At 36.7% G+C, this 26,144-nt stretch overlaps 1 protein-coding gene across 2 annotated transcripts; it reads left to right on the forward strand.

Annotated features, from left to right (window-relative positions):
* On the forward strand, window positions 1-25,103 carry LOC149528089 (S-adenosyl-L-methionine-dependent methyltransferases superfamily protein). Of its 2 annotated transcripts, XM_089810743.1 has the most exons (6): window positions 1-294; window positions 11,867-11,930; window positions 19,072-19,264; window positions 24,039-24,112; window positions 24,296-24,451; window positions 24,724-25,103. In XM_089810743.1, the coding sequence occupies exons 1-6, from the start codon at window positions 120-122 to the stop codon at window positions 24,845-24,847; spliced, it is 786 nt and encodes a 261-aa protein (XP_089666869.1). In that variant the 5' UTR covers window positions 1-119; the 3' UTR covers window positions 24,848-25,103. The 2 variants fall into 2 exon arrangements, with proteins under 2 accessions (XP_089666869.1, XP_089666870.1); XM_089810744.1 differs by lacking the exon at window positions 11,867-11,930 and having other exon boundaries at window positions 95-294.
* The last annotated feature ends 1,041 nt before the right edge of the window (window positions 25,104-26,144 follow it).

The following is a 26,144-nucleotide window of genomic DNA, read 5'->3' on the forward strand; positions in this document are numbered from 1 at the left end:
GCTAACTATGGAACGAGAGTTGGACGTCGGGAGAGACTGACTATATTGTGCGTTTTTTAAACTTACAATTCCATAAGAATTCCAATATAATTCCGGTGATAAGTTATCGCTAAGTAGCCATGGCCCTGGCAAGTGCTAAGATTTTTCCTACTATTTTATCGCAACCAAAATCGACATATTCACCATTCTTGAGCAACGTCCACGGAGATACATTAAAACTGTCTCTAACAAGCCTGCACAAATGCAGGAGCGTGGCCTTGAAAGCAAGAGCCGATATAAGGGTCAGCGAAACAGGTAAACTATAGTTACTGTGTAATGCCCACAAATATATTTTGGCCCATCGAAAAAATGCAGTTTATGTTTCTTGAGCTGGGAAATCTGGTTTTGTTTATGGTTATGGTTATCTTATGCTCACCCTCACACTTTGCGAAATTAATGAATCTCACGAGTTTTTGAATCGATGATATTTTTTGGTTGTCGAAATTGTTGTGTCCACCAGTACGTTTTCTTGAGAACGAGCATCGGGCGTCTTAAAACTATGCCAAAATTCTTATACAAAAGCAAAAATGGATACAACTAATATTGTATGTCTTCGATAGATCTTAATTAGTAGCCAGTAGACATCAATTAGAGATTGGAAGCAATGATAGCAGCACAAGAGGATTTCTGAACACGACCACAGCAAATGTGAAGATGCATAAACGAACCTAAGTTTGATGGTGGTTCTGAAACATGTGAATGAATCTTGCAGAAGATCTGCCACATGGTTCTGTTGTGTTGTAAGCAAACATGCCTCCTTTGCAAAAGGGGACCTTTCTGTTTTCTCGCTTTCTAGCTTACTGTATAGCTCAGTTGTCTTTCGGTTGGCAACATTTTTAGTCTTTTAGCTATTAGGGTGTTGGTGTTTTAAAACTACTAAGCAACAAAATGCTCAATACCAAAATGATATAACTCACACAATCTAAAGACTAGCCAATTCCTATCAACAATTGTATGTGCAAACCATTTGGACCCAACTTCAACAAAACCAAGGGTGGTTTTCTACTAGGCTCTGCAAAACTAGGGTGGGTATACCCAGGGATGATTCAAGACTGGGAAACACTGTATGAGGATTATTTTAGTTTCATTCTGATTCTCATCTCAAATCTTCAAATACATGCATAATTCTTGATAATTTGATAAACACATCCCATATAACAGATATGGCCAAAATTCTTCTATAGATCTGCAGGTGTTCTCAGCAATAGTGGCTAATTGAAGCTAAAACATTCCGTGCAAACAAGTACTGGCCAACTTTGAAGATCTACAGGAAATAAAAGTAAAATTGATTATAATTCTGCATTTTTGACAACCATTTGTGACACATTTCTCTTTCAGCTGAATTAATTTGACTAGTGCCTAATCCATTGGGGTTCAGAGTCTACAACAAATTTCTAGATCTAATTTGTTGCCTTACAACAAATTTTATCAACAATTCTTATCAGAATTCATCATTCGAAAATCCTCTCCACTACTACAGCTACCTTATCAAACTCACCAAAGCCTTTACTTAATTCATTCAACTAATAGCAGTGATGAACAAATATACAACCTAACTGGATTGCAGTCAATTGCACAAGCTTTTACTCATACATATCAAGATAACCAAGCAATCAAAAGGAGACAAGATTCAGAAAGAACTGATATGGGGACAGCTCATAATTTGTATTCATTTTCTTTGAAAATTGTATACATTTACAGTAAACTCAGAATGACCTTGGGAAGAAACACAGAGATCATTCTATATTTGATGTAGTCTCAGAAACTAATAGAGAAAATACATCACAAACTTGCTCCAAAACAATGGACCAAAAGAAAACTAAGTATATCACTTAGAAAAATAGAATTTGGACCAACATAGGAAATGGGCAAGTTGAGTCAAAGAATTCCTAGGTTGATTTAGAATGAAAAAAATGTGCGAGGATTGAATCTTATTGCAAAATCCGGGTTTGAGGAGGATTTCCTTAGCAATGCACCTCCGATTTAGACCTCAAGTTTCCATGATAGGGTCGATTGTCCCCCAGGGATTGAATGAAATTTTAAAGAGGAAAATGGAGTGGAATGAAAGTCCTTGTTGATCCCAGATTCCCTCTTGTAAATCCTTGATGAGATGGAATTTCCCCTCACAATCCCCTGTTCAAGGCTAGCTTCCACTTCAAATTCCTTGACAAGTGCAAGTCTCCCCTTCGCAATCCAAGTTTCTAGCCAATTTCTGCTCCAAAAAGAAAATGTGAAAATACTTGACCTTATTGAAATTCCACCATAGGGAGCAAACTGCAATTTAGAAGTCAAAAATATTTTAAGGCAAGAAATAAATAATCCTTAAATAAGATTATGAATTCTTGAGTTGAAGGGTGAAATTCCTTAATCAATGTTGGATTTCCAAAATTAAAGAATATAATCCTTGTTTGAGAAAAGAAAGTTTTGTTTGAATGTGAATTTTAAAGTTGAAAATGAAAAATCCTTAGTAGAAATGAAAAATTCCCTAGTGGAAAAACCAAATCCTTGTTTGAGGTGGTATTCCAGCTCAAAATCTTCACTATCCAGCTCAAAATTAAGGGTTGCAGTTAAAAGTTGCATTTCCATTGAAAAATCCAGCTAAGAAAGATGAATTTCCAACTGAAGATCAATTTTCCCTTTGAGAGTCCAGCTAAAAGTTGCAAGTCCATAAAAAGTCCAGCTTAAAATAGGTGGATTGCAGCCAAAAAGAGAGGAGTCCAGCTAAAAGCAATATCCCCTTCACAGAGCCCAGCTGATAGAGATGGTAATCTAGCTGAAGCTAAAATTTGTGCCCTTAGAAAGGAAGACGAATAATATGCAAAGTGAAGAAAGTTAGCTGACATGGGGAACGCAATGAAGGTTTGGAATGCACAAGAAAAGAATGTAAATAAGGTTGGCCTTTGAAGAAGCTGCAAACTAGAGCTTGATCGCCCTATGAGAGGGATACTGAAATTTAAAATGCAAAAGAAGGTCAAGGAGAGCAGACAATTCAATAAAGGAAACGATATAAGTTAAATGCAAACAAAGCACAGGGGATTGGCCTTCTCCAAATGATTACGATTCCCAGCCTGAATGCTTATATAGGTAAAGTGCAAAACCCATTCCTTTCACATCAGGTACAGACTGAATTCAAGGAAAATCAGAATAGAACAGCGAACTAGTTGCAGGCCTTAGCAAACTTAATTATTTTGACTTGATCAAGGGCAAATTTAAGAGTTATCAAGGTGAATTTTCAGAGTAAAGTGGAAATCATAGTCAGACTTATGGGGGCAAAAATCAGAAACAAGAAAATTTCTCCAGCAGGCAAGGCAAAGTCAGATCTGATTTGATGTGTGAAATTGCAGAAGTCGTGTGCAAATTTGTGAAGGAAAGGGCGATTGCCATAATGGATATGAATTTTAAGTTTTAAAACTAGGATTTCCCAGCAGTGATATGCACTTGAATCGTATCTATGGATAATTTCAAGAAAGAAATTAGTCCAGGATGAATAAAGAGTCAAGAAAATCAGACCTAAAGTGTGAATGAGGGCAGCTTTAAGGGGAATTGGCCCAGCAAAAGTATGAAATTGAACCTGATTTGAGTGAATTTTTTCCAGATTTGTAACAAGAATTTTAAAGTTTTCTGAATTGAATGTTCTAAATTGTAAAGGAATTTAAGTTTCCAACTATCAAATCTCAAATTCCCTAGTTCCAAAATGAAAATACTAATCCTATGATTGACTGATTTCAAGATCAAAATCCTAATCCTTGAGGAGTTGTTATCATGGAAATTATTGAGAGGTCTTCACACCATTGGCCAATTGTGAATGGCTATCCCCTCTTCTCATATGGCAGTAGGAGTAGATGTTTTAATTGTCCTTATTTAGTGGCAATTTTGAGGTCTCTAGGTCAGTGAGACGAGTTTGAGCAACTTTAGCTGCAAGTCATGTCCAATTGAGGGTCGAGGCATTTGAGAAGAGTAGAGTTGAGTCAAGGTATCCAATATTTAGGTCTTCCATGGTGAAGCTTTAGTGAGAGCTGTTCAGGCTTGACGGGAGTTTAACTTTCCATCTTTGAAGAGGTGAGGTGTCATACAATGGCAAGATAAGTTTGAATTGAAAATGATGGGACCAAATTGAAAATTTTAAGTACTGGATTGCAAGTATGCAAAAACCAAATCGCTAATGATGATCAACTTGCAAATTCAAATGATGCAAGATGAAGTTTGTTTGGAGGAGGCACAAAGGTTTTAAAGAGAAGAAATGCCTTGGAACTCTGTCCAAAGGCAGGTCGGAATCTGACCATGCCTTCGACAAGGCTGTCTAGAACCTGGTTGGAATCCAACCATGCCTTGGACTGGCATGTCCAAGAAACCCCAAACTTCCACCCTCCAATCTGTTGGAATCATTTGCCATTGCACCAAAAGCTCAAACTATCAATGCCCAATGTAGATGCCAGGTTTAACCTGAACCACGGGAGGTGGTTAAGCCATGTAAAAATCTCCAAGGAGGTGCTGACCACCAAGTCAACAATCTCCCCCTTTGCACTGATTGAGCCTTTAACACCCATTGAAGGGAAATTTGAACCCGTAACCCAAGGCTTTGATACTAATTGTTGGAATCATTTGCCTTTGCACTGAAAGCTCAAACTATCAATGCCCGATACAAATGCCACATTTAATCCGATCCACAGTAGGCAGTTAAGCCATGTTACAATCTCCAAGGAGGTGCTGATCACCAAGTCAACACAATCTAGATGCAACTTCAATCCTTTATGGCTTCTTTTGTTGAAAAATGGTCATTTCAGGGTTTGAATCTAGCTTTTACACCAACACAAACCTGATCCAATTGCCACAAAAGCATGAAAATCAGGCTTTTGACCAAAGAAAGTCATCATCAAATCCAAAATTTCAAGGCATGATCAACAACTAAAAAATCATGTTTCAATCAATAAAAAGTTTTGAAGCTGAAGTGAAAGGCTAGAGTAGTATATAAACAAAGAAGGCTTGAACTCAGGCTGTCTGAGTTCTGGTCGGATTTCGAACAGGCCTTGGACAGGCCTGTCCAAGATCTGGTCAGAATCTGACCAGGGCTTGGGCACATATACACACTCTCCTAAGTGCCTGCCACTTCCATTATGAGACATGAAGTTAGCTGCCAAGACTTAGGCTGGGCTTGGATGATGAGTTTGAAGGGTGAAGCCAAGTGATACAAGGTGCAGATCTAAACAAATCTACGATGGAATTCAAGCACTTGCTGTCTGATTTGAACTGATTGAAAGTAAAGAGATGTTGTGATGGAGTACAGATGAACAGGTACGAAAGTTTGAAAGCTAAGTATCAAATTTACTCATACAAAGGGGAAGGATATGCTGTTTTGAAGAGAGATGTTATAGACAAACCCTTATGATGCTTTGAAGGCTTGTCCAAAGGAAGGTCAGATTCTGACCTCCTCTTGGACAAGGCTGCCCAAGGGGAGGTTGTAATCCGACCTTACATTGAATGCTTAATTCCAACACCCCTAAAATTTCTGCGCACTCCTACAGTTATAATCCAAGTTCAAAATTAAATTGCCCCTCCCAAGTTTGATGTATATACTTGATCAAGTGGTTTAAATAAAATTTAGATGTAATTTTATGTCAAGTAATATCATGTGAACTTTCAAATTATTTCAATACTGTTTACACTTACCACTTTATTTTCTTAACAATTGTTTACTCCAGTTTTGTCCTTCCAACATTGTATGTAGAACTCTTAGAGATCTTTCCAGCAAAGTAAATGGTTCACAATTCTGAGCTAGGAGTAGAAAATTATGACTTCTTCAGGTAGACCTAATTTTGTATATAATATTTCATAGTTCTAGTAGTTTTTATAGTTTATTTTGTAATAAAATAATATGTGGACTTTTAATTTTCATTTCCAAGGGATATTGGTGACCCTTGGGATCCATTAAACTTTGTGCAAACTCCAATTTCAAATAGAATGGATCGCTTTTTGGCTTGCAAAATTTGTTTTCATTTAAATCAGAATAGCACAAGTTTCACAACTACTATTGTAGTCCGACTTCATAATTCAGATCACTTTGAGAACTGCTTGCCTATATGATGTTTCCCACCATGTACCCATGAGGTGGCTCTATAATTTTGCCACTCATCCATTGTGGATGATGGAAAAATTATAGTATTCCACAATGTTTTTTATAATCGCTACAGATGTAAAAATATAGGTTTTCACGTAATGTTCTTGCTAAGTATTAAACCAAAATTACATTCTCCCAATGTTTCCTCGAAATTCATATTCATAAGTTGGTACTCATAATATGAATCATTAAATTCTCATTTTCCAAAGTTCATTGTCGTGAGAGTATTAAGCTCAATCCAAGCTAAGGTGGCAATTGGGCCAAGTTGAATTCTATAATATATGAATAGTATTTATGTATTTTATTTTAATGACAATAATGAATAATTACTATTGTTTAATTTTTAACAATGGCCGAAGTCACCTTATTATTAAAGTGTGTATATATATATATATATATATTCATATTATTTAAACACAAAACACACTTATATACATGTAATTAATTATGAGCTATGATCCCTTGCCCAATATAAATGCATATTTATGTTTATATATATATAAATCAATAGTAATATTTGATCAAAGTATCAAAGAGAATGCAAACACTAAGGTTATCACCTAGGGTCCGAAAGAAGGAAAGGTCAAGCATGGTGCAAATCTGGATCATTAAATCATAGGACTCCAAAAGTATCATCAAAATGACTTAGAAGGTGTCAAAAGATACCCTGCTTCAAGATCCTAATATGAAACCTATGCCATCTAGGTTGCATTTAACCTGATTCTAGTCAGTACTTGCCAGTTCCTTGTAACCATATGACCATTAATCACAATCACATTGTACCCATCTTTCCTGGTGATATCTCCTCACCCTTATCCTTGGAGGCTGAACTGTTCCTGTGTCCATTGGGCCAAAATAAAATTAGTTAGTCCAACATCAAGGCATTACATTATCATTATTTATACATAAATGCAAAATAAACAATTTGCATCATTTCTTGATAAGAATGAAGTTACCTTGTTATTCCATATATGAGATTTGAATTTAAGCATTTGTGAAAGTAAGAATAAAAGCGGTTATCAGCTAGGGCATCATTTAAATCAAAACTATGGTTAGCTTAAATTGGACATTATTAGGGCATCAATTCTTTTATGAAAAGCATTGTTTTATGAAAATTAGATAGCACCTAGGGCATCAACATAACGAAAACAACAAATGTACGAGTAATTCAAAGGATTGTGACAAAAGCCCTTTTCTTAGTAAGATTAGTCAATGGAAAAGCCAACTAGGAAAAACCTCCCACAGACCTCTGGTAATAGCAATATAAACCCAAGAAGCCTCTCAAATTAGATTTTTTTTTTGGGAGGCGGCCAATCCATGATTGCCTTTATTTTCTCCTGATGAACTTTTACCTCTTCAATCCCAATTACATGTCCTAATTAAAGAATCACAGATGTCCCGAATTCACACTTTAAAGCTTTTGCAAACAAAGACTGCTTCTCCCTGATACTTAGAAGTTAGATCAATGTCTAAGTGCTGCATATGTTCATCCGTTTCACTGTAGATTAGTATATCCTCAAAGAATACTAAGACAAACTTCCTCAGTTATTCACGAAAGATATGATTCATGCAAGATTGAAAAGTTGCTGGTGCGTTTGTAAGTAATAAGGCCATAACAAGGAATTCAAAGTGTCCATACTCCATAGTGACAATGGAGTGTTGTCTTCTGAATGTCTTCTTCCCTTACGCTTATCTGATGATAGCCAGGCCAAAAATCAATCTTAGAAAAGAAAACTGAACCATGCAACTCATCTAGAAGTTCATCTATCCTGGGTATGAGATACGTATTCTATGTAGTACTTTTATTCAATGCCCTGTAATCAATACACATATGTAATGTGGCATCTTTCTTCTTGAATAGCACTACAGAAGAAGCAAAAGGGTTGGAACTTGGGCGTATGTGACCTACTTTCAGCAGCTTCTTGACTGTCTTTTCAATTTCCTGTAAGGAGTGGTAATAACTGGTTTCGAACCTTCGTCAAGCTCAATCACATGTTCAAATCCACTAAGAAGAGATCGCCTAGGAGGAATATTCTCAAACACTGCACTATGTTTATCTAACACAGATTGTCAATCAAAATGGTTAGAGAGTTCATTATATATAGTAGACTTATTAGAAACAAAGAAATGGGCTGCCCATTCCACATCATTATGTCTAAAGAAAGCTTCCATTATTCTAGCTGAAACTATTCTTGGATCACCGTCTGCCATAGCTTTCAGTATTGGTTTTTTACCTTCAACTATAAACTCCAACTGCATTTGTTTGAAGTCCTAAATATATCTATCTAATGGCTCAAGCCACTGACGGCCCAAAATAGTATCAACATTGCTGAGACCAATAATATAAAAATCACTTGTCAATGTGTAATCCCCCATTTGAATTTTCAGCTGGGGTACAACACGGTCACAACTTAGGGGAAATTTACAACGACATTAAATCCAGGAAACTCTTTTGCTTGAAGTCCATGTCTACTGACTAGACCCTCATCAATGAAACTATGTGTAGCATTGCTGTCCCTTAAGACCCTCATCAATGAAACTATGTGTAGCACTGCTGTCCCTTAAAAATACCATTCGCCACCCCTTAAGAATTCCTTTCAGCCGGAAAGGCCTGCCATGAGGAATTTTGGATAAAGTGGCAACACACGGGTTCTCTCTAACAGTAGTGTCATCTAGTTCTATTTGTTGAGGCTGATTTTGCTGAGGTTCTTCTTCCTCAAAGCTTCCCTCTGACTCAGAGGGATCCTCCGCTTCTGCATGTACTCCAATCAAGTGTAGCTAGCCTTTCCAAGGCAAGGATGTCCTAGTTCCCATGATTCTTTATAGGAGAAACACAATTTCTTCCTTCCAAGTTCATTTCATGTTTCTTGATTAGATTTTAAAGTTGTATTTCTTGGCTGGTTGAAACTTGTGTTTCTTTGCTGATTTGGCCCCTTCTTGTTATATTTCCAAAGGATGAAGTCTTTCTTCTAAGTCTGGTAGGTGCTGTAATTTCTAATCCATTGCTAGTCCAATAGCATCATCTAAAGAATTGAGCGTATGAGCTTTAAACAATCCTTTTAATCTGTCACTCGGACCTTCCACAAATAACATTTGACTATTTTCCGAAGCATATCAGGAACCATCCCAATTTTGTTTTGGAATTCATTGATATATGATTCCAACTGTCCTATTTGTTTCAACCAAGCTAATTCCCTGTAATAGACATCTATGCCCTTTCTGTCAAAACCTGTAATTAGCCTGTCGACACATTCTTCATAAGATGCCACCAATCATATGCTACTCCTTCCAGGTGCATGGTTGCAAACTGAATCACCGTAACCTCTTCCATGGGTTTGAGTGCCAAAATGGTGTCCAACTTATGAACCTATGATTTAGCTGATAATTTTCCAGTTCCACTGAAAGTTGGAATTTTAATTTTGTTCAAGGCATCCTTGTACTCCACCGGCTGGAAGCCCTGTGTAGCTTGCACTCTAGGCCTTGTGTCTTGTCCTTCCAGACGATTCCTAACATTATCTTTACATTGGTTCATGAACTGATTTAAATTTATCTGCTGCCTTACATCAGTTAGAAGCTGCAGGCATTCATCTGAAGTCACCATGATATTATCTGTGATGTGCATCTCTTCTACATCAACCTTTGGAATTGGTTCTCTCTCAATGGTACAATGTAAGAAGGTTGAACGCAATGGTCTATCAGACCTTATATCTGCTATTCTCACAATATTAGAGGGTGCTCTGTCTTGGTTCTCATGCCTTGCTTCACTTCTGCTATGGGGACTACTGGATCTTCCTGACCTCAAACGTCTAATTCTCAATTGTCCCATTGCCATGACCATCAGTTCTTGAATTTGATGCATCACCTGCTGCTGCTGTTGTGCAAACACTATAAAAAAGTCATTCAACCGATTATTCAACTCATGAGGGCCTTCATTCCACGTCTCTCCCGTTTCTGCTTCAGATGGATTTATTTTCCTCTTCTTCTAGTTGCCCAGACCTACTCCTTGAATTGTATCGGTGTAATCCAGAACCTTTGGAGTACATAGAAACCTGTTACAAGAACATGCAACAAAAAAGCATTAAAAAGAAGACTAAACCTTACAGTCTGGTAGGGTATTGGGCTATAATACCACTGAAATATCCTTGCTATTAAAAGTTGTGAGCCTTACTGATTTATCTTGTTAGCAATCACCAAATCCAATATAACAGATAAAATGGAAAACAATCTTTGAAGAAATTGCTACTCTTAGAAAAACTTATGATCTGAGGTGCTCAACACCTCTACATGTAGAATCATATAAAGATATATTCAATATTTATTGTTCTACATACCTGTCCTTGACACGGGGCTATGGCGGCTTCATATTCAATTATTCTGTATAGCACTTTGCTGGTCATCAGTCCCTGTTGCTGCTTGTTTCTGTCTCAGACTTCAGCATTATGTTTGGATTTCCTACTGCTTGATGGCTCTTTTGAATCCAAACTAGTGATCCTGCAAGAGCTATTTATGTAGCCTCAAGCATAGAATGCTTTCTCTTGCCATGTGATTTTCTTAAGTAATTTTGACACCTCTAAAAAGCATATTTTTCCTTCTTTCCTTCAAAAGACCAATCAACAACGAGTTACAAAAATCACACGATCAAATCTTCAAACTGAAGCAACAGGAAAGTAGTCCCCATGCCAATGACTGAAAATCAGGAACTTAAAGCTCATTGTCCCCCTTATTAAATCATCGCCTAAGTCTTTGGGGGAAAAAATATTTAATGAAGACTCAGCATTTTATCTACTAAATAAAATACTTAGAAAAGAGGTGACATTACATACGACCTTGATCATTAAACTTTGACATCGATAATGCTGCCCCCTATAACTTATACGACCTTGATCATCAACCTTTGACCTGAATAATGCTTCTCCCCTGACCTTGTTCATCAACCTTTGACATCAATGGAAAAATATTTAACATGCCCAAGTAGTAGGCCAAAGCTAAAGGATGACGAAACGGTGGCTTCACAGGTGTGATAGATGCCATAGTTCCGTCCTTACATAGAGAATGGATCTGCCCTAGTTATCAAACCCTTACCAACTGTTGTGGCACAATCCTCCTATGCATCCTTAAACAAAAAGTGATGCGTCTCGACCGGCATTATCTGCTGCCTAGGAAAATGGTAACCAGCAATGGTTTGTATGGTGGATGGACTCTGGTTGGTTGGTGTTGCACTCCCGACTGGTAGTTGACAGCCACAAATATGACATATTGTAGCCTATAGGTGATGCAAAATAGCTCCCTTTTGTTGTTCTTTTCTTTTATCACACAACTAGGTAGATCACAAAGAATATATTGAGCAATTTGAAGGGCGACTGGAGTTGGAGGATAAAAGATAATGGGCAGAAACTTCTTCAATGTAAAAAACTATGTGTAGAATATAATCTAAGGTAAAACAAAATCTTGGTAGGAATGGAATGAGACGGTGGTTGGCAAAGCCCTAAATTTCAGGGAAAAATAATTTTCTTTCTGATTCAAACTTTGACTTTGACAAAATTTGCAGTTCTGTGTCTCAGGGAGATGTGAAACAAGGCTCAAGAAGATTGGTTTCTACCCTAATTAGATTTTCCTATATCCTTCTAAACTATCTACCTATTTTACCAATCTCATTAGTGACTTCCATTGGATATTGGACTAATATGGCTGTGCTACTGCTTTTTTGACCAGGAGCAATGTATGGTCTTACTGGTTTCATCTTTGGGAAAATGAAAGCAACTGATATGGCTCATATGTAGGTAAATCCATCCTAGTTATTGTAGATTTTGGTTAGTGTTTAATGATTTATCTGGATTCTGGATTGATAAGATGTAGTTGTTGGGTTCCTCTGGACTCTTGGATATGAAGTGTTTAGTTTGTTCTACAACTCCCGATGTATCAGATGATTCTGCATCTAGTAATATGACCTATAAGTCACAATCTTTAAATTTCTAGATTATTCATTTTTAGGATTTATTATAATTTGATCGCATCCATATCTCAATAGAATAAGTAAGAAAGCTAGGAAAGGAGAAACAGTCTTTATCTTTACAAGAGAGTGAATTCTATGCTACAGCCACTTTCTTTGCAATCGACATCCACCCAATATATATATTCTTTGAAATGTAACAAAATTGCATATGGATCAGCTCTTTATGGAAACACTTTCAAGCATCAATATATTTTGATGTTTTTTTATATTAGAGATTGTTTAGGAAACTGATATAATCCAAAAAACTGCAGAATAAAGTTCTGTTCAGTGTAAAGCTGTCACCACTAGAGTAATATGAGAAGCTATGATGAGTTTATCATATTTATATTATACAAGATAAAAAAGAAACCAGTTAAATAATTTATAGAGCTGCCTATACAAAGAATAGATTCAAGCATTAGTCCCATTGACTAATTATGTTATTGCTGCATTCAGCAGCATCTGTTGCAAAGGCTTCCAAAGGAGGATGAACATCTGCATGTATATTTGCAACAGTCTCCCAATTAGGTGCATCTGGTTCATGTGTCTTCATGATTTGTTTGTTTTATTCCTCAATATTGATTTCTTTCTCCTGTGCGAACTGCTTAAGGGCTTCCTCTTTCCTTCTTATCTAGCATTTCAATGTATGTGTGGAAGTAATGTGCTTATTGCACATCTGCTTTGTAAATAAGGAGTCCTCCTTCATGCAGCAGTATCATGAATCTGCTTTCTCGAATCTCAAGGACAGCCGAAACATGTGACAGGATAAGATAATATGTGAGTGTTTAATAAAACCCAGTAAGCTCCCTTCTATTACCTATGAAGACTTCCTCATTCCTCTTTCTCCAAATGAGCATAGAACTTCAGCTGTTAAAAAAGAGCAGAATTTATTAAGGTTGGCATCAAAAGCATCCACATAACCACCAAGTATTTCAATCCATGAAAACTAGGTTGTCTGCCCAAAGATAAAGACCAGATCAAAACAGCAAATTTACATTCAAAGAAAATGTGCTCAATTGTTTCAGGAACAAGACAGACTGAGCAACAAGGGGGTGAAATGCCAAGGGAATGCAAAACTTCTTGACCAGCTGCAAGTTTCTTCAGCAAAAAGGTCCATCTAAAATATAATTTTTTAGGTTCATTGGTGTGACGCCATTAACGAGTCAAGAACAAGGTGCCATTTGGAGTCCGGCCACTCAAGGCCTCATTTTTGGTTGAAACACTTAAGAATACAAGAATCTTCCTTAATCATATTACATATTTGATTTGTAGAAACTTCCATTAAGGGCTTTCCATCCTGCCATTAATAATCTTAGTAATATCTACTAAAGGCCAATTTGCTTGGAAAAAAGTACCAACAACTTTGGCAATCAATATGCATGTTTACTTTTGAGTATTAGGAATGCTAAATTTGTCTTTAATCTCATTCCATATCCCTAGTCTATTATCAATCAATATGTTGCTATTAACAGAGATGCCCTTTGCATTCCACTGCTTATCTGAACAGCTTTGAGTCAGAGCAAGGGGTTTACCATTTAGTTTTACCCCCGCCAAAGAAATGTGTCAATGACAGAGAAGCACAGGGGACCATCAACATCTTTGGAACCTAAAATTCTCCTCAACTGTGCCCACGCTTTCCACAGGGAGGCAAAAACTCTCATGCCAAAGACTTTAATTTCAAATTCGCCAATAATCATGTCACAAAATAAAAGACCTCAATACTTACCCTTTTTCATAGAAGGTCTTATAATGTTATTTCTAATGAGCACTTTCCATGGCTCATTACCAGACATGGATTTGCAAATCCATTTTGAAGCTAATGCCAAATCATGAGTTCTAAGATCTCTCATTCCCATGCCTCCAAGTTTCTTAGGCATACAACACCAATTCCATTTTACAAAATGTCTTCTCTTGTTACCAAGCCTATCTGACCATACAAAATCTATCATGATTCTGTCTAGTTTCTCAATTTGATAGCTCGAAAAAAGCCAAGAAGCAGGAGAGTATGGAGTGTGAAGCCAATTCTTGTTAAACAATCTGAGCCCTACCAGCTAAGGACAGTAGGTGAGTTTGCCATTTCTGATGTGTCTTTGCAATTTTGGAAAAAACCAATGCCCATATGTCCTTAGTGGAGGGAGCCTCTGCAAATGGGATGCCAAGTTATCTAACAATAGTATTGGGCCCTGCCTGAATCCATCCTTTATTTTCCATCCAGTTAGCTGCTGATTCCTGCCATCCAAGGACAGTGGATTTGTGAGGAGCAATTTTTGCCCCAGAAGCAAGGCAAAAAAATTGTAACCTATCCAGAACATTATCAAAATTGCATTCACTGACTTCAACAAAAGGGGCAGTGTCATCTGCTAATTGGGTGTTAATGAGTTCCTCCTGATTCGGCAATGTAATTCCTTTGACAGGTGGGCCCACGGAGGAGAACCTAAGAATATAAAATAATGCATCTGCTGCTATTACAGAGAGTTGGGGCTATAGGACACCCTTGTCTAATTGACCTTTGATGGGGGATAGGCTCTGACAACTCTCCATTAATTTCAATTACAGTGGAAAAAACATTAAATAAAATCTCAATCCATTTACAAAAGTAGGGTGGAAATCCAAATGCTTTAAGCATTCCAATTACAAAAGGCCATTCTATCCGATCCTAGGATTTTTTAAAATCCAGACGAATAATTGCAGAGTTTTGTCTATCCTCTTTTGCCCAGTGAAGAGCTTCCCAATTGGTGACAAGATTTTCAAGTATGCATCTGCCCTTGATAAAGCCCATTTGTGTAATAGAGATAATTTCGTTAACAAACCTAGCTATTCTTCCAGCAAGAAGTTTAACAATGATTTTGTAGGACAAGTTTAGAAGTGTTATGGGTCTCCAAATTTTTATTTAAGACTAATCTTTGCTTTTTGGTATGAGTTTAATGACCCCTCTATTTATATGTGTACCCAGAGTACCTTTCTCAAAAGCTTCATTATAGAGACCCAACAACTCCAAACTGGTCCAGTCAATTTTTTTCTTATAAAGTTCAACAGATAGCCCATCAAGGCCAGGACATTTCTTATTAGCCTTGTCTTTGATAGCTGCCTCAGTTTCTTCTACTGAAATGTGGGCTTCTGAAGACTTCACCACAAGGGCAAGTAGTTTCTTTGGGATCAATCCCAAACATTTGTCAAGGGCTACCTGTTGTGAACAGAGTGTTCAGAAGAGAACAGATTCAGGTAAAAGTTAAAGAAAGTAGATTTAACTTCCCCCACATCTCTGGTCAGACCCGTATCTCCTTGAAGTTTTTCAATAAGTTCTCTTTTTTGTCTGGCTCTAGTTGGATTAAATAAATATCTTGACCTTTGTCTCCCTCATGTAGCCAATTCATCCTACCTCTTGTTCTTTTGCCCTTGATGTCTGTAGTTTTGAATTTTCCTTAGCTCCATTCTAGTTAGGTCTAACTCCTTTACAGTTTCTTTGTCATTGCCCTATCTTTGCAACACCAATTATAAAGTCATAAGCTTGGACAAAATGAGGTAAATTGTCTCTATTAAAGAAGCCTCTGTCAATACAAAGAGTAAGAATTTGGATGCTGAAACTCTTGATGGCTCTAAAATGAATGAGAACCAATTTTGTGTCTGTCTCAAACATCTGTCTCAAACATTCTTTTTAAAGATGATTATGAAGTTATCACTCATACTGGAGCCAACAAATCTCATCCCATCTCCGTACACCATGGTCAAACAAATGTAGCTCCTAAGAATCAAGTAGCCCAAACTAGGAAAAATTCCCAACAGCTGGCCCTGGACACCATCAAAGAAAGGGGTGATAAAATCATAAACTCTAAAGGAGCACCTTTTGAATCCATAGATTCCCCCCTGGACACACTGGTTTCCATGGATGAGGAAACTACTATAACCAGTTAGCTCTTGTGCCTCACTCTATGGAGTGTAATAACAAGGATGATTTTACAGAAGTAGTTAGCAAGAGTTATTAAAAAAAAAGATCATAGAAAAGAGCTCTCTTTCTAAATCTGGTAATCTAAGTAACAAATCAAAAAAGCCAGCAATGCCTGATTGTTTCAACAGGCTTTACAGAAACCAAAAATCTTCTTAAATATAACAATAATGATGACAGATGAACATTGCAAGCTCAAAAGTTAGAGGCCTTGAGATGGCAGATAGAAAGTATGTTGTTAGAGATTGGATAAATACATTGCAGAAAACTTATTGTGTCCTCTTGCAAGAAATTAAGGTGACTGACTACCACTCTTACACCATCATGAAGTTCATCTGGGGTCATGCTAAAGACTTTACTTCCTCTCATAAGAGAGGAAAGGTGGGGGGTTGCCATCCTCATTGGACCAAATTGGGAAGAACATGTTATTAGTGGTGGAGTCTCTCCTTGTAATAGGGCAGTCTGGGTCAACCTTAAGTGGAATGATAAGGTCCTTAGCGTTTGTAATGTTTATACCCCTAATGATTTATAGGGACAGGGCTTCTCTTTGGGATTGGCTTGCCATGTCCCTTCCCAAAGTCCATTGGATAATGGCTAGATATATTAATATGGTCAACCTTGCTGAAGACAAGTGTGGGGGAGTAAAACACATTTGGAAATGTTATAAGCATTTCTTCTGGGCCAAATTTAAAAGAAGGTTGAATCTTGTGGATCTCATTAGTATAAGAAAATTGACTACAGAGAACATTGGGATGTTCTATAACTAATATGTGGAGAAAAATGATTCAAATTGTGAGCCAAAAAAAGCCTAAAGACAGAAACCAAGAAGAGTCTTTTTCTACAATCCAAGCAGTCACTATTAAAGAAACCTCTGTGAATACAACACGAGGTATAACTCATTTACAGTTTCTTTGTCATTCCCCATCTTTGCAACACCTCATGTTGTCCTTGGTATTATTTTGACTGTTATTATTAGGTTTAATTTCTTTTTGATCAGCAACCGTAATAAAACCCTTTTGAAATAAAGTGAGGATCTGGAAAGTAATTTTACCGTCTGAATAAAATTCTTAACTGTCACTTTGGATGCCTTATTAATATGAATTTATGACTATTTAATCATGTTCATGACAAATGCTGAAGACTAAGTCCAGAAATGATTATATTTTTGAATATTTTAATTGTATGGAGATTGGTATTCTTTATCCATATTTGTTTGGGCATGGCTTTGCACACTTATTGCAGTTTTGCTTGAAATATTTAATATTGGCATGAAGCTCTGTGAATGTTGTTCACTTACTGAAGGCTGGTTTAGGAGGTCAAATATAATTTCATATCTAGCTGGGGATGTAAATAAGTCATTCTAGCTAGCATGACAAGTTACTGGTGAAGGCATACTTTTGCATTGGGGGTTCTTCTAGAGCTGGATACTTTCCTCAACGTATAAAGAGGATTTTGGTGGGATCTACAAGGTGCGAGGAGTTTCAATATATTCCTTCCCACCTCAATGCTGTATCACGAATATTCATCTCAGTTGGGGTCTTTCTTATTGGCACAATACTGTGTTTCTATAACATGAGGCTAGGGATCGACATGCATATGGTGTGTCTTGAACTGCACTTCTTTTTCTTCCTTGCATTGGTACGTATTAAACAACATTTTTGGTCCTTTTATCGGTCACTTTTAGTGTTGGAGGTTTGAATAGACCTAAGCTGGCAAATAAACTCTATGAAAAAGTCAATGAAAGTGATGTTTTCAGTCAAATTCCCCCCAAATTCCTCTCTGTCCAAATCATGTCTTCCAAATTCATCCAAATTTTTTTACCAAGTCCTAAGAGAATTTGGAGTGAAGTTACCTGGCTGTGACAGAATTTTGAGCAAATTCGAACAGGAGCAGATTTTGCAGCGAACCAAATCTTGAAGTCCAGCAGGGAGGACTGAATGTGGTAACTTAGATTATAGTATTAGTAAATAGTTTAGCTTTAAACCTAGGCTTTAATGGATGAGAAACTATGCAAATACTCTGATTTAAAAATGTCATTTTCAAATAGCTAGGCATCGTTTTACCCATCAATTCTTAGTGTCATCTATTTCTCATCTTTTGGTTAATTTTGGGTGCAATAAGTAAGCTAGGATGAATTTCCAGATACAAGTAACATGGCTCTTGTCTCAAAAAAATGGAGATTCTCTTGTGAATTTTGAACCCTAAAGAATGACAAAACATGGGATCTTTTGCAAAGTATCCACTTCTACTAGTTGGCTCATTCAAGGCCACCTTTTAGAAAGCTTTTCTAATCTTTATTTAGGAGTAACTGAGATATTCGTTGTCAACATAGTGACCCAGGCTTCTGCCAGAATGAGTCTTCTTAGCAAAGAGTAATGCCTTGGATGCTGGAGCCAACATTGATGGTTCAACCAGTGTTTCCTAGTTTAGAAGGTATCTGTATGGTTTCCAAGTTTCTGTACTTTTTTCTTTTATTTGACATAAGATGTATTATTGTGACTAAAGATGTTTTTGAAAGAATTGTTTTAGGTATGGACCCCATCAAGCAGTAGCAAATAGGTATTAGTTACTGGGCATACTGAAATGAGATGCTAAATGCAGTTTTGACATGTTTAATAAGTAAAATCTAGTTAATGTATAGTGCCTATATACGGGTGCAATTGATAGTGAAATTTGAGTTGAGAGAAATGGTTTCAGCAATCCCTTATGTGAAGGGTATCCACGTTGTTAGCTGCCCTGTTAATGGCATCCAGTAATTTTGCAATAGATAAAACATTTTGTCATCCCCCAAATTCGATGCAAAAGTGGATGGCCAACTATTAAAGTCATTAATAAACATAAAAGAATACTTGGATGCATATCAATAACTGCCAATTATGAGCCATATACATGCTTTGGGTTGCTTGGAATGGTGAAATTTAATGAACTTTGGTAAAGAGATGAATATTTCTCACTTTCAGTAATGTTCTTATCAATATGCAGGGTATGGCGGGACATTGTTAGAGGAGGAGATTTTGTGATTGATGCCACTTGTGGCAATGGGCATGACACATTGGCACTGGCAAAAATGGTATGTGAAGGGTCGAGAAAGGGGTTCGTTTATGGGATGGATTTGCAGAAATCTGCCGTGCAGAATACTTCTGCTTTATTAGATTCCACACTTGCACCCATTGAGGTATCTTGTAATCCATATCAGCATGAGTAGACATTTCTTTTTGGTATGCATATAAATAGAAAGTTTGTTTTGCAATTTCAATAATTTCAATAATGTTTTTCTAGATAATCTGTAACTTAGACTGGAAGTGCATGCATTCATCACTAGTGCAGGTACCGTCCCAAAGTCATTTATCATCTTTCCAAGGTCATCCTATTGGAATTTGCAATCTAGAAACAGAGATGACAAAGCAGATGTGATTGTATAAATTTATATTAGGCTAGTTTAACTATATGCAGACTTCATGCTGTAAAGTAATGAATTATTTATACATTGAAAGAATATTATGAAGAAATCTGAAGAATGGGTCTGGTTTTGTCATACTCAACTCAAATGCAATACACATTGTCTTGTTGTTGTGAGTTTTGTTGCACTACAACATGCAGAATCAAACACGTAGTATTCCATGTGGAATACCAAATATCCAACTCTCTCTTCAGTAAGGATGATCATATGCTAAACACTGTATCAAATGAGGCAACCTCAAGGTTCCTTCATATTGTTGATTTCCATTCAGTTATAATGATGTGATATGCTGGTTATTACAAAGGGACTTACAATGCTGGATCAATGGATATCAACTTGGCTTCAACTTCTCTTTACTAAACAAGTAATCTTGAAGAGGGGAAGGGTTTAGGAAGATCTTATCTACTTGAAGAATGCAAGAAATTGTGGATGTCTTTGTGACTCTACTAGACTTAGTTTAGCCATCGACATCAACCAAGCTAGTGCAATCTCCTAAGGTAGATGTAAATGTTCAAATTATCACCATTCTATCAAAACCATCCATCAATGCATGTCAATGTGCAAGCAATAATCGAAGCTAGTTCATGAATATGTTATTCGACCATGCAAGGCAAACTGAAAATCAACAAGAAGCTAGTAGTTTGGTCTAAGTGAGTTCACCAAAGAAGTTTCCCATATATCTTCCATTCAATTAAACACTACTTGTAATCAACATAAAATAAAATCTACTCTTAGTAAGGGAATGCAGAAACCGTGCAATACTCCAAGGCAACACAAGTAATCCACCAGGATGATCAACAATGAATCAACAATTACTTTGATAGCATTGTGACTAGAATTTCAACATGTTTCTCCCTTAGCTAATCTAATCTAATCTCCTCAATCTAATTATTTACAAATGAGAAGGCCTTGCCCTTTTGTAGTTGCTCAATTACACTGAATGGCCAAGATTTACCCATTACAAACCCTAATTAGGGTTGCGATCACTAACATTGAATTACATGAAGGCACCACCTTATGGGCCCAATAAGAGAATTACAATGCTTTTGAGAACCAGTGAGAAAATAGACAAGGTAGAGGCACTAGATGCCTTTCACATGTAAATTTGGCATAGTATGATTGAATTTGCTTGAACACATGCAACTGGAAGCTTTTGATTGGTTGAAGACATGTGGGTGCCACCGTAGCATCCTTATCTCATAGACTTGTTCAATTCTTTGGTGATGAGAAAATATCTCTTGATACTCTATATTATCAAGCCTTCAATTGTGATGGAATATTCCCAAATTGGTTCTTCTCAAATTTTCTCCACCTTCTGAAAATCTTCTCATTGCCACAATTTTGATCTTGCTTGTACTTGTAAACTTGATGTCTCTTTCAATGCCTTAACCTTGATCCTCTTGAAGTTATGAAGCCTTCTGTGTAACTGGAGCTTTCAAAGTGAATTTGATTTGCAGAAGAAATTCAAGTAGATGATTTCTTTTGCTCTTAGATTTATACTTTTCCTTCATAACATGTTCTTTGAATTCCACATTGCTAATCTGATCTTGAACCACCTACTCATTTGAAGTTTTGAGCCCAACTTTGCCACCGTCTTTCACTCTCCAAGCTTTTCCTTGCTCCATATTTATCTTGCAAAAACAAAGGAGAAATTGCATTAAGCTCCCAAAATGATAAGTATAAATATTAACGAAATCTTAAAGCTTACATGAAATTGCATCTAGATCAACTTCAACCACTAAAACAATTTGATCAAGAATTTTGACTTTCATATGTTCTGATTCTAGTTTCTATGCAGAGTTCTTCCTCTAGCTCACTCTGGCTCTGATTTTTCTTTGTTTTTAAGTCCAGATTTCTCTTTTTACAGTTTTAAATTCTGATTTTCCTAGTTTTCCAAGCCCAGATTGCTTCCTTTTGAAACTTTAAGTTCTGATTTTTAACAAAATCAGAGATTTATCCCTAGGAATTTCATCAAGATTGCACTTTTTGCTCAATAAAATTGCTTCCTTTATGTGCTAAGTAGTTCCCTGCCTTGGTGGGGTTCATCTGCACTTAGGGAGAGGATTGGTTATGTTAAAAATGAAATGAGCCTCCCTCTTTATCTAAGTGCTTGGGGTGAAAGGTTCTTACTTTTGGTTTGAGGCCGACCTGCCCCATATTGGGCCAATGAAGTTGTTTTGTTTAAACAACTAGATTTCCCCTAGAAGGCTGACTTTCTCCGCCCAGCCCTATACGAAATCAGATTTTCATTGTTTTTGCTCTCCTCTTGAATTCTGATCGACCTTTTCTTTGCATTGAGCACCCTTTCATGTCAAGGGCAGAGATTAAAATATGTTGGGAATGAAGTTCTTCTAAGAATTTGCCTAAGGTAATGAATGAAAACGCCAAGATCTAAAAGGTCAATGAATAGCACAAACAAGAGAGACAAAATGATATTATCCTTAATTGACTGGATTCAATAATGACCAATAATACATAAAAGCCCCAATGTTTTACAATGTAGATATGCCCGAATATATAGGCAATGCATGATAACTACGAGATAGGCAAGAGAAGCTATCATCCATACTAGGTGGCATTACGTGTCCATCAAAGGTGGATTATCCTTCATTGTACAATGAAGTATGCACAACAATGTAAGGATGATAATGTGATAAGAGCATAGAAGGCGGATCTCACACATAAAGTGGAATGAGATAGGAACCATCACCACCTAAAGTAGAATTCTCCTATACCATGTGCTAAAATATGATGCAAACTAGGTGTCTACAATGCAAACTACGATGTAATGCATTATCTTAAGTAAGCTTAAGTAATGTGTAATCAAGAATATTTAATTACAACACCCCCTGGAAGTTCAACTTAGGGGAATGCACTTAAACTCATAGGGTTAGATGATAATGCAAGATAGGTTCTGGCTATTAGGCCATGTTAGGTACTCATGTACAATATACAAATGAAAAAGAAATGCAATGCAATCTCTCATAAAGAGGAGAGAGAGAGAAAACCTCATGGGAAAAACTCTTTCCCCAAAAGAGAGGTAACACCATACAAGATGCATGGATGGATAGAGTACTCAAGTCCCCCTAATATGACATAGATCATGTGTTTACAACCAAGTACCCTGCATAGAAAGGGAATAAGGAGATATGATATTCCCCCATAGTGAACAACCTCCTGCAAGTACAGTAAGTGCTCGAAGGCAAAACATAGTCCATTGCCTACTAACAAAATTTCTTCCCTTAGGAAGAAGATATAGTAGGAAGAGAGACGAAGCAACCCCCCACTCAATGTAAAAGGTACACAAATGGTAGATGCTCATGGATCAATGTAGAATATATTCCATGAAAATTGAACAATGTGCTTCCCCTTAGGAAGAAATAACGTCATAGGCATATGAATGAAGCCTCCCCAATTTGTAGGAAGAAACCTCAAGATCTATGATGTCTTAAGAAATTGAATAGGAGTCTTCAACACATAATCATGATCAACTTGAACTAGGTGATATGACGTATCAAGTGAAGGTATAGACTCATGAATGCCAATCTCCAAAGACTAAAATGTCTTCGCTGAAGATAAAGAGACTTCCTCCAAATGCTGTATCAAAAGATCATCAATTATGTCAAACTCAAAAGAAGGATCATGTGGAGGATGATGGTCAGAGTGTTTTCACAACAAGTGAAGAAGGATAATCCTCATCAAAGAGAAGATGAATGTCATCACTGATGTCTCTCAAATCTTAAATGTAGGACTCTACATACAAACCTGCAATGTCTATCAAAAAGTCATCCCATGAAATTGTGTCAAGAAGACAAGGAATACTCCATTGCATTGAATCACATGAATCCATGGCTGTAGGAATACAAGCATCATCAAGAGCAACAATAGAAGTGGTCTTAGTTGGAAAAGTAGGAGCTACTTGTGCAGCCAATTAATCATTATAGCTTTAAATGAATGCAAGATGGTCAATCTCCCTTAAGTTAAATTCGTCATAGGGAATGTTGTCTGCATCATCAAGTGGAATAAGACTATCTACAACTAGATCTTCTGGAAATGGAGGAACATGTGGATCTCCAAAGTGTTCCCAAATATTGGTCCACCATGTGCAACTGCATACACACTCAATACCTTCTAGCTTGGATTTGACTTCAGTGAAGGAAGATGTACTGATGTTGTAAGCAATTAATCCCTTGATATTCAAATTCCTTTCTTGCCAGGCTAATGTTTTCAATTTGGACTTTGGCGTAGGAAGAGTTCATGAAGATTAGGTTAGATTTTATGCCATCTACAATATGCGATGATGCCTTTTGCCCATGAGTCATAATTATCCCTAGTAAAATGTAGAGCAACAAGATAACGTGTAGGAAAAAATTGTTGTATGTAGAAAGACAACATCTGCAAATTTGTATTTTACTTGTATTGATTTTTATTTAGGAAAATCATATATCTTGGTGACATTGGTTACATCTTTTTTAGGGTGTTTGTTCAGAGGGAACAGGTCAAACTTTTTCCTTCGTGTCATAGCAAAATGGAAGAGCTGGTGCCTGAAGGTATTTCTGTGAGGTATTTGTTAAATGTTCTCTCTTTCATTCTTATATAATTCCTAATTCACGATGATTGAGAATCATTCCTCTACCCTTGAAAAGAGATTCTTTAGATGTAGATTTTTTTCTTGTTAGTTTTTACCATTTATGTTTACATGATATCAAAGCTTATATAAACTTGACAAGATTTTGACCATTCCAGGCTTGTAGCATTCAACTTAGGTTACCTGCCTGGTGGCAACAAAGAGATAATTACGACATCTAAAAGTACATTGCTAGGCTTGGATGCTGCTGCCAGGGTCTTGAGCTCAGGTGGACTAATCAGCATCATGTCATATGTTGGGCACCCTGGAGGCCGGTAATAGATAGTTTATAGTTCGTAGTATATACCTTGGGTATTTTAATTTTGGATGAGTACATTAAACATGAAGTGATGAGTTTCAAGAACTATTTTACTGTAATTTCAGTTGCTATCTTTCTGTTTCTTTCACATAATACTTCTTTACTTACATAACAATAAAGTTTTTGTTTTCATTTTCTGTGTCCTGCTTAATGTTATCTCCACTATACAATTTTATAGTTCCTTTCATTACCGGTTTTGTCCTTGTCTGATATCTTAATGTCATACAGGGAAGAGTACGAGGCTGTAAGAAGTTATGCTTCTGATTTGCCAGCAACAATGTGGGTTTCTAGTGTTCACGAAATAGTAAATCGTCCATCTGGGCCAGTGCTCATCTTTTTGTTCAAAAGATGATGGATGTTAGCTATGTACTATGGGTAGAATTAGACTCACCTGGTTTACTGTCACCAAAAGGATAAAATATACGTTTCTGGCAATTTTTGTATGTTAAATGGTAATGATATTCTAAGGTGCTGCTTATATTTCTAATGAGGAGGTGAAATATGCAGATAGTGTTTCATGCTTTTAATTGAGGTTGTCATGCCTTAACTGTTGAGTTGGGTTATTTCACAATCGCCCTCAAGTATAAGTACATACCTTTTGTTTCTTATGGTACCTCTGTAATTTTCTTCAAGTTTGCTAGGATTTAGTAGAACCTTTCTGAAGGTACTACTACCATCTTGCATTTAGCTTTAATCTATTGCCCAAAAATCAAAGGCTAATCAGTTGGTGAACTTTTTATATTTTTGATGTACAGATCAAAAATTTAGAACAGAGAATAGGCTGGACTTTAATTTGAACAACAGTTAAGAACTGTATCATACAAAACAAGGTACAGAGGTCTATAAAGAATATATAAGAACGAAAAAAATTTACCATGCAGCCTGCAGTGTAATGTCCTTAAATTGGAGTTTCACCTGTTTACTCATTAACAACAATTCCAATGATAGAATGCGAAAATTAACTTTGTTAGCCATCAGTAATTTGAGATACTAATGTGCTTATCATTAGCTAGAGCACAAGGAGTTCTTAAGATAAGTAGAATGATTTCCATCATCAATCACAAAAACCATCTTGGTAGGAACTGAGAGAGCGCATGAGCGCATGAGCGAACTGCCCAACCTAACTAAGCTTGAGAGCATGTCACATTTACACCATGGCAAACTTGCCCACATCTCACAAGTAGCAAGAACATCCAACTATGATCAGTTGCCTCTTTGGGGTATTCCACAAGTGCTAAGAATGTCCAACAATGACCCGTTGACATGAGTTTTGAGACCACTCTAACATACAATATGAAACACTTGTATTCCAAGATCAAACCCTTAATATCAAGTCCTCTATTGAACAAAGACACCACACATTTTACATATTGCAAAAAAAATAAAAGGATCATAGAGGTGACCTTGAGGTTCCCGTTCTTGTTGGATACAACTTAATTTAATGATGTGGTTTGGCGGTAGCCATGTGGGGCCTTTCTCTATTTATTCAATCGAATATTAACTTTATAAATGTGAATGATGTGGTAATGATAGCTCTTCAACTACTTCCAACAAAACAAATCACAAAATAAATGGGTATAAAAAAGCTAGGCTAATTGTACAATGTAAGAGACTATTGATAGAAAGGTGAAACTTTAATGTCCTTGCTT

The sequence above is a fragment of the Cupressus sempervirens genome, chromosome 11 (assembly GCF_028749045.1).
Source record: "Cupressus sempervirens isolate cs-2001-9-10 chromosome 11, ASM2874904v1, whole genome shotgun sequence".
Taxonomy (NCBI): domain Eukaryota; kingdom Viridiplantae; phylum Streptophyta; class Pinopsida; order Cupressales; family Cupressaceae; genus Cupressus; species Cupressus sempervirens.